Genomic DNA, 17,291 nt, shown 5'->3' with positions numbered 1-17,291 from the left:
GACCTCTGTGGAAGAAACATACAAACAGAGCGTAGAGCCTGGCAGAATTGATGGAGAGTAGGGAGGTGGACAGGCTGTCAGTGTGATAAGGAGACTAGGTCAGATAAATAGTCTGGAGTAAAGTGAAGCAAAGCAGTGGAAGAGAGAGGAGTTTGTATTTGGTGTAATGGAGAAGAGGGGGCTAATGGAAGAATTTAAAGACGGGTGTGTGAGATGTGGTCAGAATAATGAATGAGGAAGATGATCTTTATCTGTGAGAGCTTGAGGTTACTGTGGTCTAGTGGGTCTATTCCTGCCTGTACCATTGACCATTGGTATGGCCTGGGCAATTCACTTCACTTTTCTGTGCTTCTGTTTCTTCTCCTCCCTTTGTCTTGTCTATTTAGATGGTAAGCTCTTTGAGACAGGGAACTGCCTTACAATGTGTTTTTACAGTTAATTGCAGAGTGGGACCCCAGTCTCCGTTGGAGTCTCTAGGCCTTACACAATACAAATAAATTATAACAACAGCTGCATTTGTTACTTTCCAGGCATTCTGCAAACCTCTTTTTTTCCCTTGGGTCTTTGGGGGAAAGGGTGAGTTAATAGAAAGAGTGATCAGGTTATTATGATTCTGGTTGGCAGTTATTTTAACATTGTGTTTGCAGTTCACTGTATTCTCTGTGATTCTGTTTTCAGTTTTGTTTATTTTGATTTTTGTAAAAGAGTGTAGATTTAAAGGATGTATGCCTTAAAGAAGCATAAATAAATAAACTAACTGTCCTGCTGCTCTAGCATTAATAATAATTGGAGTGTACATCACACTTTTCATTCATAGAGCTCCAAATGATGATTAAGTAGTATTGTCACCATTTTATAGATGGGGAAACTAAAGCACCAAGAGGTGGCTTCCCAAGGTCATACTGTGAGCTAGTGACAGAGCTGGGAATAGAAATCACATCTCCTGTACTTGTGTCCTATCCACTGGACGACAACAGCCTCTAAGGATTTGAAAAAGAGAGAGGACAAGCTGTCTGTGTCCACATGGAGGAGAAAGAATAAAACGTTGGAATGAACAGTTAATACCAAAACAGTGTTTAAGCTTGGACTTTTTAAAGTTGGAGAAGACTTACTTTTAGGGCAAGGAATGTGTTGCTGTAGGAGCGTAGAAAAGGAAAGCATGGTGGAGATATCATCACCTTTAAGAGTTCTGAGGAATAAACAGCTTCCACAACAGAAGAAAATTATGTCAAGATTGTGACTTCAATGTTGATTTTTTTTTTAATGTGGACAATTGGCCACTAGAGGCTAGCCTGAGAAACCACTTAAATAAGATCAGGTTAATTTTTCATTTAGGAAAAAAGTTTTAATTTGCTGCACCTTCAGACCCTATTCTGTAGGGGGTACTAATTAGGACTGATATTCCTCTGCAAAAATATTTTAATATATGTTGTATTACTATGTTCTCCTATGGATGCGGATGGCACTTAGTATATTATTGGTGCTACCAGAGTACAAATAATCGCTGCTAATAATCTGATGTATGTAGTTTTACTCTTGCCCACATCTTTGTTTAATGTTTTCAAGTATGTACAAATCTCTGATGCAATGGCACAGCTGTTCTGCTCAACGCTTGCGACCCAAATAATGCCTCTCTTGTTGGTGCCTTGTTTTTTTTGTTTGTTTTTTTTTCTTAGCCTCTGACAGTGACAGCACCATCCTTAACCATTGCAGAGAATATGGCTGACCTGATAGATGGATATTGCAGACTGGTGAACGGAGCCACGCAGTCTTTTATTATCAGGCCTCAGAAAGGTAAGATGTTATTTCATTCAGGAAAGAATTTACTTTGTGATAGTCCAATTCATGATATACTACTTGAAAATTAAACAGTAGATGCAAGGTAGCAACAAAGTCTTACTCAAAAGGGGGTGGGGGGCTGCTCTCTTTTTATCAGGAAATATGGCAGATTGTTATTGTTAAAAAAACTGTTAGTAGATATCTTCATCTAAAAGGCCACTTAATGATGGATAATTTAGATAGGTTTTCACCAGTCATTCCTTTACACTATTATAAAGGTAGCTGCAAATGATAGAAAATAAATTGTAATTAAAGGCACATCTAATGAGGAACTATTTCTTGAAATCCAATTCTTTATTTAACATCCAAATGAAAATCGACCTGGGCTAATTAGAATGGGTTTCTGACTCATGATACGGTGAAAATAAAAATTCTCTTCCTCCCAGATACTTGTAAACTGCTCCATATTCATTTATTAGCCTTGGTGTACTGGGAGCCTTTGTCACAAAATATAGTTAAAGCAGAGCAAGTGTTCTGTAGTATTTTGATACCAAATTGAATCAGTTGTTTCAATACAAAATGGGGGGGGGGGACTGTAAGCAGTCACAGCTGCATTCAGGGGAAGCATATGGCTATCTCAGCATGCTGTCAAGTTAAAATTTTAGTTATTTCTCCTTGACAGAAACTTGATGTTGTTTAAGAAAATGTGAATTTATTATCACATATCCTGGGAAAATCTCTTAAGGATTAAATAAAGGAGACTTTTGCTCAATTTATTTATTTTTATCTGAGTAAATATATAAGGCAGATTTACAAATATGAGGTACATCATACACTGATGCACAGAGATGCTAAAACACTTGTTATCTGTCAGATCAGCTTGGATTCTGTCAGGATGAAAATTACGTTTTAAGAAACCACATACTTTTCTGAGTTTTGTTACTAAGATGTGGTTTTAGAACCTGCAGACTGAGTCCCCTTTCACTTCTTTTTTGTAACTTTTTTTCTGTCTATTGCTCTTCAAATGATGTAGGGTTGTTGAGACAATCCAGGTCCTTCAGTGGTCTGTGTAGAAGTATCCCACTTGTGCGTGATTATGAAAACTCCATGCACTCTTCCCTTCTACTCCCTAAAGGAACAGCATTTAATTGTTCTATCTTGAGAGATGTGACTATTAAGCAATTACTTATTGCCATTATGCAGATTAAATACAACTTATTCTTCATGTGCATTGATAACTTTATTCTTAAAGGTGAATGCTTCTGCTTTGTATATTCTGACTTCTTGTGCAATTGGCCTTCACCTCAAGACAAACAGCTGCTTGCTTTTGAATCCCTCAAGTTCTACTTCCTTCTCTTCCAATCACAGAAAAGCTTCCCAACCCCTCTCTTCCCAAAAGTATAAATTCCACACCCACCATCCATATCAAGGTCCAATTTTTGCCATCCCTAACTGATTCTTCCGCCCTCCAGCCTTCTTCCCAAGGAGGGTTCACAATTCTTTCCCCCCCCTTGAACACCACAAGTTCAGATTTCTTGCCACTTCCCAGCCCCAAAAGTTTCCTTTCCAGACCATGCAATGTTATTTCAGATGTCCACATGTCAACTTTAAATCAGTGTGCCCAAAATTGAACTTTTGATCTTTCCCCTACTCAAGCCTTTACCTCACCCCAATTTCTCCACATCACCACTATGCTCTCAGTCACGCAGGTCCATAATCTGGGTGTCCTCTTTAACACTGCCCTCTCTCAGGAGCCACAAATCCAGTCCCTGTCCAAGTCTTGCCACTTCTGTCTAGGTACTATTTCAAAGGTTCGGCCTTTCTTGTCTCTCCAGACTGCCAAGGCTATTTTTCAGGCCTCCATCAACTCATGACACAAACCACATTGCTCTCTGTTAAATCTATTCATATCACAACTGCCAAGATCTTTCTGGCTCATTGCTCTGACTCCTTGTTCTCCTTCACATCAAACATGAGCTCTTTGATATTACCTTTAAGGCCCTTCACTATTGAGCCTTGCTTCTGTCTGTCTGAGCTACAGGCTTCTCAAGTAATCAATTCCTGATTTGACTCTACCAATAATGCATCCTTGATATTCTGATTTTCTGCTTCTCTCTCAAATCCCTCTGTGTTTTCTCCCATGCTGCCGCCCATACAAGAAGAAAATCTCCCAGCCAAAGTCCATAAAACAGCCACCATATTCTCAAAGTCTGTCCTCAAAACTCACCTCTTCCTAAATACCTACAGTTAACTGCAACCTGATACTGGGTAGGCAGGTGGTGAGTTGTGATTTATTGCCTCTGGTTGGCTAAGAATTGCACTCATCCTATTATTTTTTCACCATGTTCCCCATTTCTTTTTCTCCCCCGACACTAACCCGCTTGTATGTGTCATCCACTTGTTATGTCTTGTCTTATAGATTGTAAGCTCCTTAGGGCAAGGATTGTCATTTCCTACAGTGGTTGGCTTCTAGGTGCTACTGCAATATAAATGTTAAATAATAACCTGTGATGCAAATGCAGCCATGTCTGTGCTGCAACTTTACATGTGGCATCACAACACAATAGCATAGAACAGGAAATGAAGGACAAAACTTAACTAAATTGACACTATAGGGAACACTTCAGTAGGTAGACTAGAGTTACTGGAAAGAAATATGGCCAAGAAATGGGATAATACCGCTCTTGCAAGCATCCTTACAAATTAATAGACTTGCAGAAAGTTCAGTGGATCCTTAGTGACAGCTACTGGCCAAAGCCTCAGTTCTACCTCTCAAATGAAACTCAATACCTCCAACAACATAACAGCTTTTCACACTCCCATACCGTGCTGGTTCAGTAACAGCTAAGAGGGGAGAGTGTTGCCTACTAAGTCACCACTAATACCTTGAGTGTTTCTTGGGTGTCTGTCATCCAAATACTGACAGTCCCATTGGGTTAAATTTGAGATTAACATACTAGCACAAAATAGTCTAATTTAGGTTTAGCCCCAGTTGGAAGCCATAAAACCATATACTTTCTAAGGGAAAAAATGCTGTGTTTAGTCTGATCCTTAGTGGTTTTAAAGCATCAGAATGATACAGACTTTGTGGGATTTATTGGCGCGCTCTTTTTCTGTATAACTGCCAGCAAGCACCATAATAAAAGGTAATAAAGGTAATAATTGGAGATATACCAATCTCCTAGAACTGGAAGGGACCTTGAAAGGTCATTCCCAGTCCCCCTGCCTTAGGCTGTTACCGTCTGTGCAAGAAAGATTTTTTTTCAGACCATGTTTTCTTCCTCAAATTGCTGTAGCTTTAAAAGCATACTCAAGTATAAAAGTTTACTTTAGAAAGAGTGACAGTGATTTGCACTGATCTATGTGATGTACTTGTAAGTATATCTTAGCTGAAACAAATGAGTAATGAATGATTCAGATAAGGGGCTATTCTTAAAACAACATGCCTTACTGTACTTCGCTTACTGTATGTAAGTTTGTTCTCGATATGCTAACATAAGAATACCTCACATAGAATATATATTTGGCAAGTTTCTTCAAAAAGGCCTGGCTTCATTGATGCAAACTGACCTACACCATTTCCTAGTCATGTAAGATCAGCTGTTTTTTTTAATGTTTTTTCTTTGAGGTTGTGTTTTTTTTTTAAACCTCATGGCAATATTCAGCCTCATCAAGTATTAATTACAACTTTCTACAGTGAGAGCTCTTCCCCAACCTGGATGCAGAATTCCAAGAGCCTTCTACTGAAATGAGCTTTGATTATATCAACTATTCCAGAAAAAAATCTTTGTAGCCACTCTGGCTCCTAACTCAATAAGTCTTTTCTCTTGTTTGAACAGTTTTTTTCCTTGTGGCTCATTATGGCAAGGGTTCTTACAAATTATCACTCTGGATCACTGAAGAAAGCCATGTCTTCGGGATATTAACAGTCTCACTATGCATAAATTATTGAAAAGCTGTAAATTTGTATTTGTTGAGAGAGCACTATTAGTAGTTTTGTTTAAAGCCTGAAAATTTAGAGTTCTGCTTTTTATTTGTCCTGTTATTTCATAAATATTTTGCTAAATCAAGGGAAATAGGCTAACCTAATAATTTATGGAAGAAGAGTGTAAATTAAATGACTTTTATAAAGATATGAAGATTTGAACTAAGTTGTTAGCATCTTGATGATATGGTGCACTAAATGGTTACAGCAGTCCAGTTCCTTTCCTGAAATCTAAATCTTGTGACTGAATTTTTGAGCTACTATATCAGTTTAGTAATTTTGCATTGATTAACAAACTTCTCAAAGACTCTTTCTGAAACACTATGGAGAAATAGATGAAGCATATAGCTGGTTATGCCTATATACCAAAACCAATCTTTTTATTCAAACATTATTTCCTTTTTGTCTCCTTTCTGAAGAGATCATAATCAAATCAAAATCAATCTTAAATACTTCAAATCAAAATTTAATAAGATGGAAAGTTGTCCAAATAATTGTGTTAATTATTCAGTCATATGAAATTTTTCATTTTCAAGTACTAATTGAACTTTTTCATCCTGCTGTCAGAATAGCAAAATATCTTCTAACTCACTTATCTATTGTATCACACTAATTGTTTGGAAAACATAATTCCAACTATATATATAAAATGATGGGCTCTAAATTAGCTGTTACCACTCAAGAAAGAGATCTTGGAGTCATTGTGGATAGTTCTCTGAAAACATCCATTCAATGTGCAGTGGCAGTCAAAAAGGCTAACAAAATGTTGGGAAAGATTAGTAAAGGGATAGATAATAAGAGAGAAAATATCATATTGCCTCTATATAACATCCATGGTATGCCCACATCTTGAATACTGCATGCAGATGTGGTTGCCCCATATCAAAAAAAGATATATTGGAATTGGAAAAGGAACAGAAAAGGGCAGCAAAAATTATTAGGGGTATGGAACAGCTTCTATATGAGGAGAGATTAATAAAACTGGGATTTTTCAGTTTGGAAAAGAAACAATTAAGGGGGGGATATGATAGAGATCTATGAAATCATGTCTAATTTGGAGAAAATAAATAAGGGTTACTTACTCCTGACACAAGAACTAGGAGTCACCAAATGAAATTGATAGGCAGCAGGTTTAAAACAAACAAAAGGAAATATTCCTTCACACAACAGATAGTCAACTTGTTGAATGCTTTGCCAGAGGATGTTGTGAAGGCCAGGACCAGAGTTAAAAAAAAAAGAACTAGATAAGTTCATGGAGGATAGGTCCATCAATGGCCATTAGCCAGGATGGGCAGGGATGCAAAACCATGCTCTGAAGTGTCCCTGGCCTAGCCTCTATTGGCCAGAAGCTGGGAATGGGTGACAGGGGATGGGTCACTTGATGATTACATGTTCTGTTCATTCCCTCTGAAGCACCTGGCATTGGTCACTGTCAGAAGACAAGGTATTGGGCTAGACACACCATTGATCTGATACAGTATGGCCATTCTTATGTAATGCTTTTGACAAGCATTTTATTAGAGCATTTGTTTGCTTTGAAAATTATTTCATTTCTGATGTAAATAAAGTTTAAATTGTGGTAAATCCAAATATACCTGAAAGACCTTTTAATGTGTCTATTATGCACAGCTGGCTTTTAAACTGAATATTGGGGGAGGGTGGTGGAATCCTTAACAGTGAAATCCTTGCTGATCTTAATCACAAAAAAGAAGCTTACAAGAAGTGGAAGCTTGGACAAATGACCAGGGAGGAGTATAAATATATTGCTCAGGCATGCAGGAGTGAAATCAGGAAGGCCAAATCACAGTTGGAGTTGCAACTAGCAAGGGATGTTAAGAGTAACAAGAAGGGTTTCTACAGTATGTTAGTAACAAGAAGAAGGTCAGGGAAAGTGTGGTCCTCTTACTGAATGGGGGAGGCAACCTAGTGACAGAGGATGTGGAAAAAGCTAATGTACATTCTGCTTTCTTTGCCTCTGTCTTCACGAACAAGGTCAGCTCCCAGACTACTGCACTGGGCAGCACAGTATGGGGAGGAGGTGACCACTTTGTGGAGAAAGAAGTGGTTCAGGACTATTTAGAAAAGCTGGATGCACTGCATCTGAGGGTGCTAAAGGAGTTGGCGGATGTGATTGCAGAGCCATTGGCCATTATCTTTGAAAACTCATGGCGATTGTGGGAGGTCCCAGATGACCTCCAAAAGGCTATGGTAGTGCCCGTCTTTAAAAAAAGGAAGGAGGAGGATCCGGGGAACTACAGGCCAGTCAGCCTCACCTCAGTCCCTGGAAAAATCATGGAGTAGGTCCTCAAGGAATCAATTCTGAAGCACTTAGAGGAGAGGAAAGTGATCAGGAACAGTCAGCATGGATTCACCAAGGGCAAGTCATGCCTGACTAACCTAATTGCCTTCTATGACGAGATAACTGGCTCTGTGGATGAGGGGAAAGCAGTGGACGTGTTATTCCTTGGCTTTAGCAAAGCTTTTGATACAGTCTCCCACAGTATTCTTGCCAGCAAGTTAAAGAAGTATGGGCTGGATAAATGGACTATAAGATGGATAGAAAGCTGGCTAGTTCATTGGGCTCAATGGGTAGTGATCAATGGCTCCATGTCTACTTGGCAGCCGGTTTCAAGCGGAGTGCCCCAAGGGTCGGTCCTGGGGCCGGTTTTGTTCAATATCTTCATTAATGATCTGGAGGACGGTGTGGATTTGCACCCTCAGCAAGTTTGCAGATGACACTAAACTGGGAGTAGTAGTGGGTACGCTGGAGGGTAGGGATAGGATACAGAGGGACCTAGACAGATTAGAGGATTGGGCCAAAAGAAATCTGATGATATTCAACAAGGACAAGTGCAGAGTCCTGCACTTAGAACGGAAGAGTCCCATGCACTGCTACAGACTAGGGACCAAGTGGCTAGGCAGCAGTTCTGCAGAAAAGGTCCTAGGGGTTACAGTGGATGAGAAGCTGGATATGAGTCAACAGTGTGCTCCTGTTGCCAAGAAGGCTAACAGCATTTTGGGCTGTATAAGTAGGAGCATTGCCAGCAGATCGAGGCATGTGATCATTTCCCTCTATTCGGCATTGGTGAGGCCTCATCTGGAGTACTGTGTCCAGTTTTGGGCCCCACACTACAAGAAGGATGTGGAAAAATTGGAAAGAGTCCAGCAGAGAGCAACAAAAATGATTTATGAGGAAAGGCTGAGGGAACTGGGATTATTTAGTTTGGAGAAGAGACGAATGAGGGGGGATTTGATAGCTGCTTTCAACTACCTGAAACAGGGTTCCAAAGAGGATGGATCTAGACTGTTCTCAGTGGTACCAGATGACAGAACAAGGAGTAATGATCTCAAGTTGCAGTGGGAGAGGTTTAGGTTGGATATTAGGAAAAACTTTTTCACTAGGATGGTGAAGCACTGGAATGGGTTACCTAGGGAGGTGGTGGAATCTCCTTCCTTAGAAATTTTTAAGGTCAGGCTTGACAAAGCCTTGGCTGGGATGATTTAGTTGGGGGTTAGTCCTGCTTTGAGCAGGGGGTTGGACTGGATAACCTTTTGAGGTCCTTTCCAACCCTGATATTCTATGATTTCAAGTCCCGCTCCTGGGATGAATGACTCTGGAATAGCATTTGTCCTGGATTTCCTGCGGCACTGCTCTGCACCTGCTCTGCACCTCCCCCTCTTCCTGAAATATATATTTTAAAAACCTAGGGCAGGGGCGGGCAAATTCTTTTCAGGAAGTACATTTTCTTTTAGGAGAGGTTGGGAGGAGAGTTTGAAAATTGGACTTAGGTTATCATTATAACTTAACTTTAGCTATTGAGCAGGTGCTGTCACTTTATTGTACAGTCCAAATAATAAATCATATTACAAAATGCTATATTAGCTAGTATAATGCTTCATACAATCTCTCATGTACTGATTAGGATGGTTCAGATTAGTTTTGAATAGCTTCTTCATCTATAATAGTGTATTAGGTGTATCTAATAAAATGCTCATTAATAGAGGAAGGAATTACAGTACTGTCATTTTCTGCAATTATTTGGCTGAGTTAAATTCTGTTCTCAATAATGAAAAAAACAGCTAAAGTTCTGAGGAAAAACTGTAAACGATATGGATGAGATTCAACCAGAAGTTCTGTATAGCCTGTTAACAAGATAATAATATTTTGTGATATGCTGTTGTAAAAAGAATATAGAATGATCTTTCGATTCGGTAGGTGGTTTCCCTGAGAGATTATTATGATGAGACAGGATTTTGTGCATATAAATATTGTACAGAGAATTTCATCAATAATATGTAAATAAAATATTAACCTTGTTTTTTTCTCTTTATGCAGAAGGTGAAAGAGCTTTACCATCAATACCAAAGTAAGTTTTGCCTGTAATTTGTCATTAAGAAACATCAGTTTTGAGTTCTAAAATGTTTTGATGAGATTCATGTAAATGACCCACTAGGTCAGAGATGGGCAAACTACGGCCCGCGGGCCCTTCCTGCGCAGCCCCTGAGCTCCTGACCCCTCCCTTACTGTTCCCCCTCCCCCGCAGCCTCAACTCTCTCCGCCACCGGCGCAGTGCTCTGGGTGGTGGGGTTGTGAGCTCCTGGGGCAGCGCAGCTGTAGAGCCTGGCCTGGCCCGCTGCTCTGTGCTGCACGGTGGCGACGGCATGGCTGGCTCCTGCCGGGCAGCTCGGCTGTAGCACCAGCAGCCACCAGTGCTCCAGGCAGCGCGGTAAGGGGGCAGGGAGCGGGGGGGTTGGATAGAGGGCAAGGGAGTTTGGAAGGTGGGCGGGGGTGTGGATAGGGGTCAGGGCAGTCAGAGGGCGGGGAACAGGGGGTTGAATGGGGACAGGGGTCCGAGGGGGGGAGCAGTTAGGAATAAGATGGAGGGTTGGATGGGGTGGCGGGGGGGCAGTCGGGGAAGGGGTTCCTGGGGCAGTCAGGGGACAGAGAGAAGGGGTGGTTGGATGGGGCAGAGGTCCCGGGGGGGGGCCGTCAGGAATGAGAAGAGGGGTTGGATGGGGCAGCGGGGGGCAGTCAGGGGACAGGGAGTGGGGTGTGTGTGAATGGGGTGGGGTCCTGGGGGAGGGGCGTGGATAGAGGAGGAGGATCGGGCCACGATCCCCTCCCCTAAACGGCCCTCCATACAATTTCCAAAACCCGATGCGGCCCTCAGGCCAAAAAGTTTGCCCGCCCCTGCCCTAGGTTTTTAAAATATATATTTCATTTTTATTGTTGCTTTGGGCAAATACAAGAATAATGTGTAGTCATATGAGACCATGTAATTTAAAGAAGTGACAGGTGATGTAAAGCATACAAATGGTATTCAATATAAGATCTAAGGAAAAAGTGTTAACCACCATGGATAAGACTTGATTAAGAGGAAGGGCAATCTTTTGTTTAAACCACTGGAATGGGATTCAGGAAATCAGGAATTCTAAACATGTGCATAAATTTAAGCACGTGAGTAGTTAAGTGTTTGAGTACCTTGCTGAATTGGGGGCTTAATCTCTCTCTGTCTCAATGCTGGATCTGTGAAATAGAAGTAATGTTTCCATTCTCCAACCATTGGTCATCCTATCTATTGAGATTGTAAGCTCTTTGGGACTGGAACTGTCTCTTCCTATGTGTACAGTACCTATCACAATGGGGCTTAGTCTCAGCTGGGTCCTTGAGGCACTATTGTAAGACAAATAATAAATAATATCAGTAATATAAAAATGCACCTTAATTTTGTAGCCTGTTAAAATACCAAAAAATAAATAAATGCCAAAGTGGGTAGCTAAATACTGTTCCAGCCATGACTGTGGAGCTGTAGAGAATGCCAATCTGTGTCAGACAAATAGATGCTAATATCTCTGACCAGTGCTAGGCAGCCATCCTGTGTCTAAGACATGGTGGGGCTTTCTGCCACCAGAACCTAGAAATTCTAAACAAAGTGGTGTTGAGACTCACTTTCCTTCCACTTCCACTCAGTGCCAGACAAGTGTTTAACATCTCCTAGGTATGCTTGTTTTGTCCTTGGGGCTGCATTTCATAACACACCAATTGTTGTATGGGGGAAACTCTGCTGTAGCAACTTCAAGACCCACTTGACCTGTACTGACAAACCCGCTCCATTCACTAGATCATTCTCTCCCAGGTGAGCAACCAGGATCAGAGGTATTTTTAGCCACTTGCTCATCAGGCAAGGCTGACAATAGGTTAAACCACTAATTATGTGCCAAAATGAGAGGGGAAGGTCCACCCCAAAGCCTATCTGCAGTCTCATCCTGAAGTTGGTTGCCCATCTTTGCATGTGAGGATGCTTTTTGGGAACTACAATTTACACAAGACAAGGAAAAACATTAAGAAAAACAAGTGAGCAAAGCCCCATTACTGCCTGTCAACCTTATGCTTGTTGACCCTTATCCTTAATCCATTCTAACATATGAATTGTTTTGGTCACCTGTCTGCCTGTCTTAAGCATGAAAAGCTTATGCACCAAAACCCACTTTTAGGAGAGCTCAAGTTTAGAATGAATTGAGTTATGTACAACTACAGAGTCACTTTTTTTCAGCATTAAACTGAAACATGAAGGAACTATCCATCATCATGCATCCTGCCCCGGACACAGTTAGATAAGATTTTAGGCGCTGATCCAAAGCCCTTTGAACTCAGTGGAAAAACTCATAGGCTTTGTACCAAGCCCTAATGTCTTCACTGGGAAACCTTCCACAACCCCCATGTTGTGATCTTGGACACCATGCTGGGCTGCTCATTCTGGAAAAATCCAGTTGTCTGCATCCCACTCCAATCAACCTATTGCGAGATGTCTCAGGCCAAGGCACAGCACAGACCATTGCAGGCAGAACCAGGTACCAGCTCTTGAATCTGAAAATTTACAAAAAAAGGATACCTGAAAATGCTGTTTTTAGCAAACTATAACTGTTTGCCTAGGGAGCCTGTTAGAATAAAAATAACTGTTTGTCCTTGCCTGTGTTCTAACACTACCTTTGATAATTAAAAATCCTGTCAACATTTCACTCATCTTGGAGAATGAAATTACTCTAAGGGTATGTCTTCACTACCCGCCGGATCGGCGGGCAGCGATCAATCCAGCGGGGATCGATTTATCGTGTCTATTCTAGACACGATAAATTGACCTTCAAGCGCTCTCCCATCGACTCCTGTATTCCACCACCGCGAGAGGCGCAGGCAGAGTCAGCGGGGGAGCAGCAGCAGTCGACTCACCACGGTGAAGACACCACAGTAAGTCGATCTAAGTACGTCGACATAACGTAGCTGAAGTTGCGTAACTTAGATCGATTTGCCCCCCTCCCTCCCACCGTGTAGACCAGGGCTAATGCTACATCTGTACTACACATCTCTAATGGTAGCATGTAGGGTATGTGTAGCTACATGGCGCAGTAAAAAGCAAGTTGTGCCCACGCTGTGGTGTGTAGCTACTTGTATAAATGAAAGGCTCTGGCAAGAGGAGGCAAAGGGGGGAAAGGCTCTGGCAGCTTCCTGCTGCCGGAGCCTTTCACTATGGTGAGTAAAGGCTCTGACGTGGGGAGGCAGTGGGGAAAGGTTCTGGCAGCTCCCTGAGATGGGGAAAGCCTCCATCAGCAGGGAACCAGCTTCAGGATACTACATTGCTAAAAATAGTAGTGCAAACAGAAGATGCGCAGCTTGGGCGAGCAGAGAGCCATGTAGGGTACATACCCACAGGGTTCAGGCATGTCTTTACTCTGCTTGTGTAAGCAGTGCCTCACCATCTACACTGCTATTTATATCTGTGCTAGGTGGTATGTAGTACCCGTACACTACCCGCTGCTGAAAGGAGTGTACAGTGTAGACATACCTTAAGTCAGTTTCTGATTCTCCGATATAAACACAGTGTTGCAGGATATGGGTTACAAACATCACAAGCAAATACTTAAATCCCAACAAAAAATTATTTTCATAGGGATTCTGTTTTAAATCATGAAAACATTTCTATTCTTACTGGATTCTATAAAACATTTTTTCTTTAACAATACTTAAAATCACAACCTAAATTACATGTCAGTTCCCACAGATGTATAAAGTGTATGGTTGCATATCTGATCCCTGGCACTTGGAGAAAATCAGTGATTCTCCAAAAGCAAGCCTGACGTTTTAAAGCAGACTGTAGGTAAAAATACTATTATTTACCATTTTTTTTATTGGACTGATTTCTGTTGGTGAGAGAGACAAGCTTTAGAGTCTCTCTCACCAAGCAAAGTTGGTCCAATGAAAGATATTACCTCACCCACTTTGTCTCACTAATATCCTGGGACCAACATAACTATGACAATGCTGCAGTGCTTAATTTGTGCCTGGGCTGCCAAATCTAAACCCCGGCACCTCTTGGCGTGGCAATTCTGAGCCCTGGCACCTCTGGGCTTGCCACATCAGTTATGAAAGTAAAAAAATTGCTTGAGCCCTGCCGCCTCTTTCATTACAAATTAAGAACTGCAATGCTGCATACGTTATTTACAGTTTAAGGCACCAGTTTACAAAAGCATCCCCATTAATAAGCACATGCTTCAGTATTTCCCTGAACTAGTGTATCTATGAAGTAAGAACTTCAGAAAAAATTGCTCGTCTGTACATTTCAGTTGTAATTTATTAAGCTGAACATATGGGTAAACCAAAGTGATCTCTTTCCTACAAGAGAAGAAGGTGTCTCTCTGCATGAAAATGAAGCACAGCAGTTAATCGTTATGATCATCTATTCATGGTAAAGACCCATTGGTTTTACTGGATTTCCACGTGAGAGTAGGGGGGCCACCTCTGAGGGTATGTCTACACTACCAGATTAGTTCGATTTAACTTAATTCAAATTTGTGGAATTGACCTTACAAAGTCGAATTTCTGTGTCCACACTAAGGACACTAATTCGACTTTGTGAGTCCACACTAACGGGGCAAGCATCGACATTGGAAGCGGTGCACTGTGGGAAGCTTTCCCGCAGTCCCCGCTGCCCATTTGAATTCTGGGATTTCCCCACAATGCATGCTGGGGGGAAAAATGTGTCGAGGGTGGTCTTGGGTAACTGTCATCATTCAACGTGCTTTCGGACGTCTCAAGGGGAGATGGAGGAGCTTACTGACTCGCTCGGATCTCAGCGAAACCAATATCCCCATTGTTATTGCAGCTTGCTGTGTGCTCCACAATCTCTGTGAGAGCAAGGGGGAGACCTTTATGGTGGGATGGGAGGTTGAGGCAAATCGCCTGGCTGCTGATTACGCTCAGCCAGACAGCCGTGCAATTAGAAGAGCCCAGCGGGAAGCGCTGTGCATCCGGGAGGCTTTGAAAGCTAGGTTCCTCAGGGAGCAGGGTAACCTGTGACTGTTCAGTTTCTTTACAGAGAAGCTGAACCCCTGCCCCTGCTTCAGTTACTGTTGACTTTCTTCTGCGGTTACATACCCCGTTCACCACGTTTCCCCCCTTCCAACACACGTTTAAAAATAAAGTTAATGGAACATTGTTAATTAACAACGTTTTCTTTATTAATGAATTCGCGTTAAAGGGTTGAAACAGGGACGCAGACTGTGGTGGGTAGGGTGTGCAGTGATGTTAACACCGCTTCTACACTCGAGGAATGATAGGCTCCTGCTCCTAGAGCGCTCTGCAGTGCCGGACTGGTTGTTTCAACGGAGCCTCCATCCCTCCTTTTCGGGACTCTGTGTGCAGGGGCTACGTGACCTTGTGGCGGGGGAGGACGGTTACAGATTCCCCTGCTGCGTGGCTCTGTGGTCCAGGACAAGGACCGCTGCATAAGTTCTGTAACTGCCCTCCCATGCCACAAAGTCACGTACCTCCCACCCACACAGAACATGGAAAACACCTCCCAGACCGACCAGGGTGCCTACTGACTCCACTGTGTGTGTGACCTGCTGTTGATCCTGCCCCAGTGTCTGTACCCTGGTAAAGGTGTGACTGTCCTATGCAATTAACAACCCCCTTCCCCCCCCCCCTCCACAGACAGTCTTCTGTAGAAAAACTTGACGGAAATAGTAATTAACAGCAAACTACTTTTAATAATCAACTACACAGTTAGGGGATGAAACTGGGATTGGGGCTTCGGTGAGCCAGGAAGGGAAGGACTTCTCAACATTTAGGGAATGAGAGCCTTCTTGTATTTGTGCACTCTGCAGGGGTGCAGTGACAGTTTTCACGGCCCCTGTCACCCCTCCTTCTTGTTACTTTGGGTGAGGGGGGTTTGGGACTTTGTGGCGGGGGAGGGCGGTTGCAGATACAGTACAGGGGGGCTCTGTCCTCCTGCCTGCGGTCCTGCAGAACATCCACAAGGCGCCGGAGCGTGTCAAATTTTCCCTGGGCATTTCCTGTGTGGCTGGTCAGAACATCCAAGCTCGGACTGCTGTCCAGAGCGTCAACAGAGTGGTGCACTGTGGGATAGCTCCCGGAGCTACTAAGGTCGATTTCCGTCCACACACAGCCTAATTCGACATAGCCATGTCGAATTTAGCGCTACTCCCCTCGTCGGGGAGGAGTACAGAATTCGAAGTAAAGAGCCCTCTAGGTCGAACTAATTAGCTTCCTGGTGTGGACGGGTGCACGGTTAAGTCGAATTAACGCTGCTAAATTCGACATAAACTCCTAGTGTAGACCAGGCCTGAGAAGCAGCTTGCCTAATATTAGTCATGCTGCAGCAAAGGGGGCAACAAGATTGGAGGAAAGGAAGGATAAGGGTAAAATCAATCGGACTGTGTGGTTATTCAGAGGGGTAATGCATGAGATGATAAAATAAAAATATTTTTACATAAAATGGATACAAAGGATAAGTAGGAAATAATGAATTTTTAAATGCATTAGTTTTTTATTGAAATTTTTTCAGCTGCTACGCCTTCTGTGATGAAATAACAGTTTTCCAGAAGAGCTTCTATTGGTAACAGAGAGTTAAAATGTAATTTTGCACATTCCATGCTGTTGTATTACAGGTACTATATATGCTCTTAGTATGTCTGTTGCAGACAGTTCTTGGGTCAAATATTCATAAGTTTTAGGCAACACATCTTGCATCTGGAAAGGCTTTCCTTTAGCAGATCAGATTTCTGTTTCATAAATGAAGAGTGTATGATTCTTTTATTCTTCCGTTGTAAAAAGAAAATATAATAATTTACTGAAACAGCTAACTTGAGTGTTTCTTTTACTGTTGATGTTTAGTAGACTGATAAATGCAATTTTAATTAGTCACAGTTATTTACCTGACATAGAAAATCATTGAAAACTGTTTATTCAGTTGTACATAAATAAATCACATTTTAGACAAAAAGCCAATTATTTCTGCCAAAAGGATACACAACAAATTGCAGAATAAACCAAGGTAATCCATCACTCTGCTTTAAATTATATTTTGGCTTACAGTAGTTACCTAGTCTTTCTGACCCAAAGTATGTTGCAGAAAAGGATATTTAAGGGACAAGTTATCAAATAAGTCAACTTGACTAAGTTTAAAATACTGTTTTCATTTTAAGTTTCCAATATGTAATTAAATAAGTG

The 17,291-nt window shown here is 41.9% G+C and overlaps 1 protein-coding gene across 13 annotated transcripts in view; it reads left to right on the top strand.

The window, feature by feature from the left end:
* PTK2 (protein tyrosine kinase 2) overlaps positions 1–17,291 on the top strand; it is a 383,889-nt gene that overhangs the window by 244,206 nt on the left and 122,392 nt on the right. For all 13 annotated transcript variants that reach the window (XM_039527647.1, XM_039527645.1, XM_039527651.1 and 10 more), the window contains 2 exons: positions 1,677–1,794; positions 10,101–10,131. In XM_039527647.1, coding sequence (XP_039383581.1) covers positions 1,677–1,794; positions 10,101–10,131 — 149 coding nt within the window. The remainder of the gene's footprint in view (positions 1–1,676; positions 1,795–10,100; positions 10,132–17,291) is intronic.

This window comes from Mauremys reevesii, linkage group 2, assembly GCF_016161935.1.
Source record: "Mauremys reevesii isolate NIE-2019 linkage group 2, ASM1616193v1, whole genome shotgun sequence".
Classification (NCBI taxonomy): domain Eukaryota; kingdom Metazoa; phylum Chordata; order Testudines; family Geoemydidae; genus Mauremys; species Mauremys reevesii.
The sequence above is the reverse complement of the archived record's forward strand: the minus strand, read 5'-3'. Positions and strand labels throughout refer to the sequence as shown.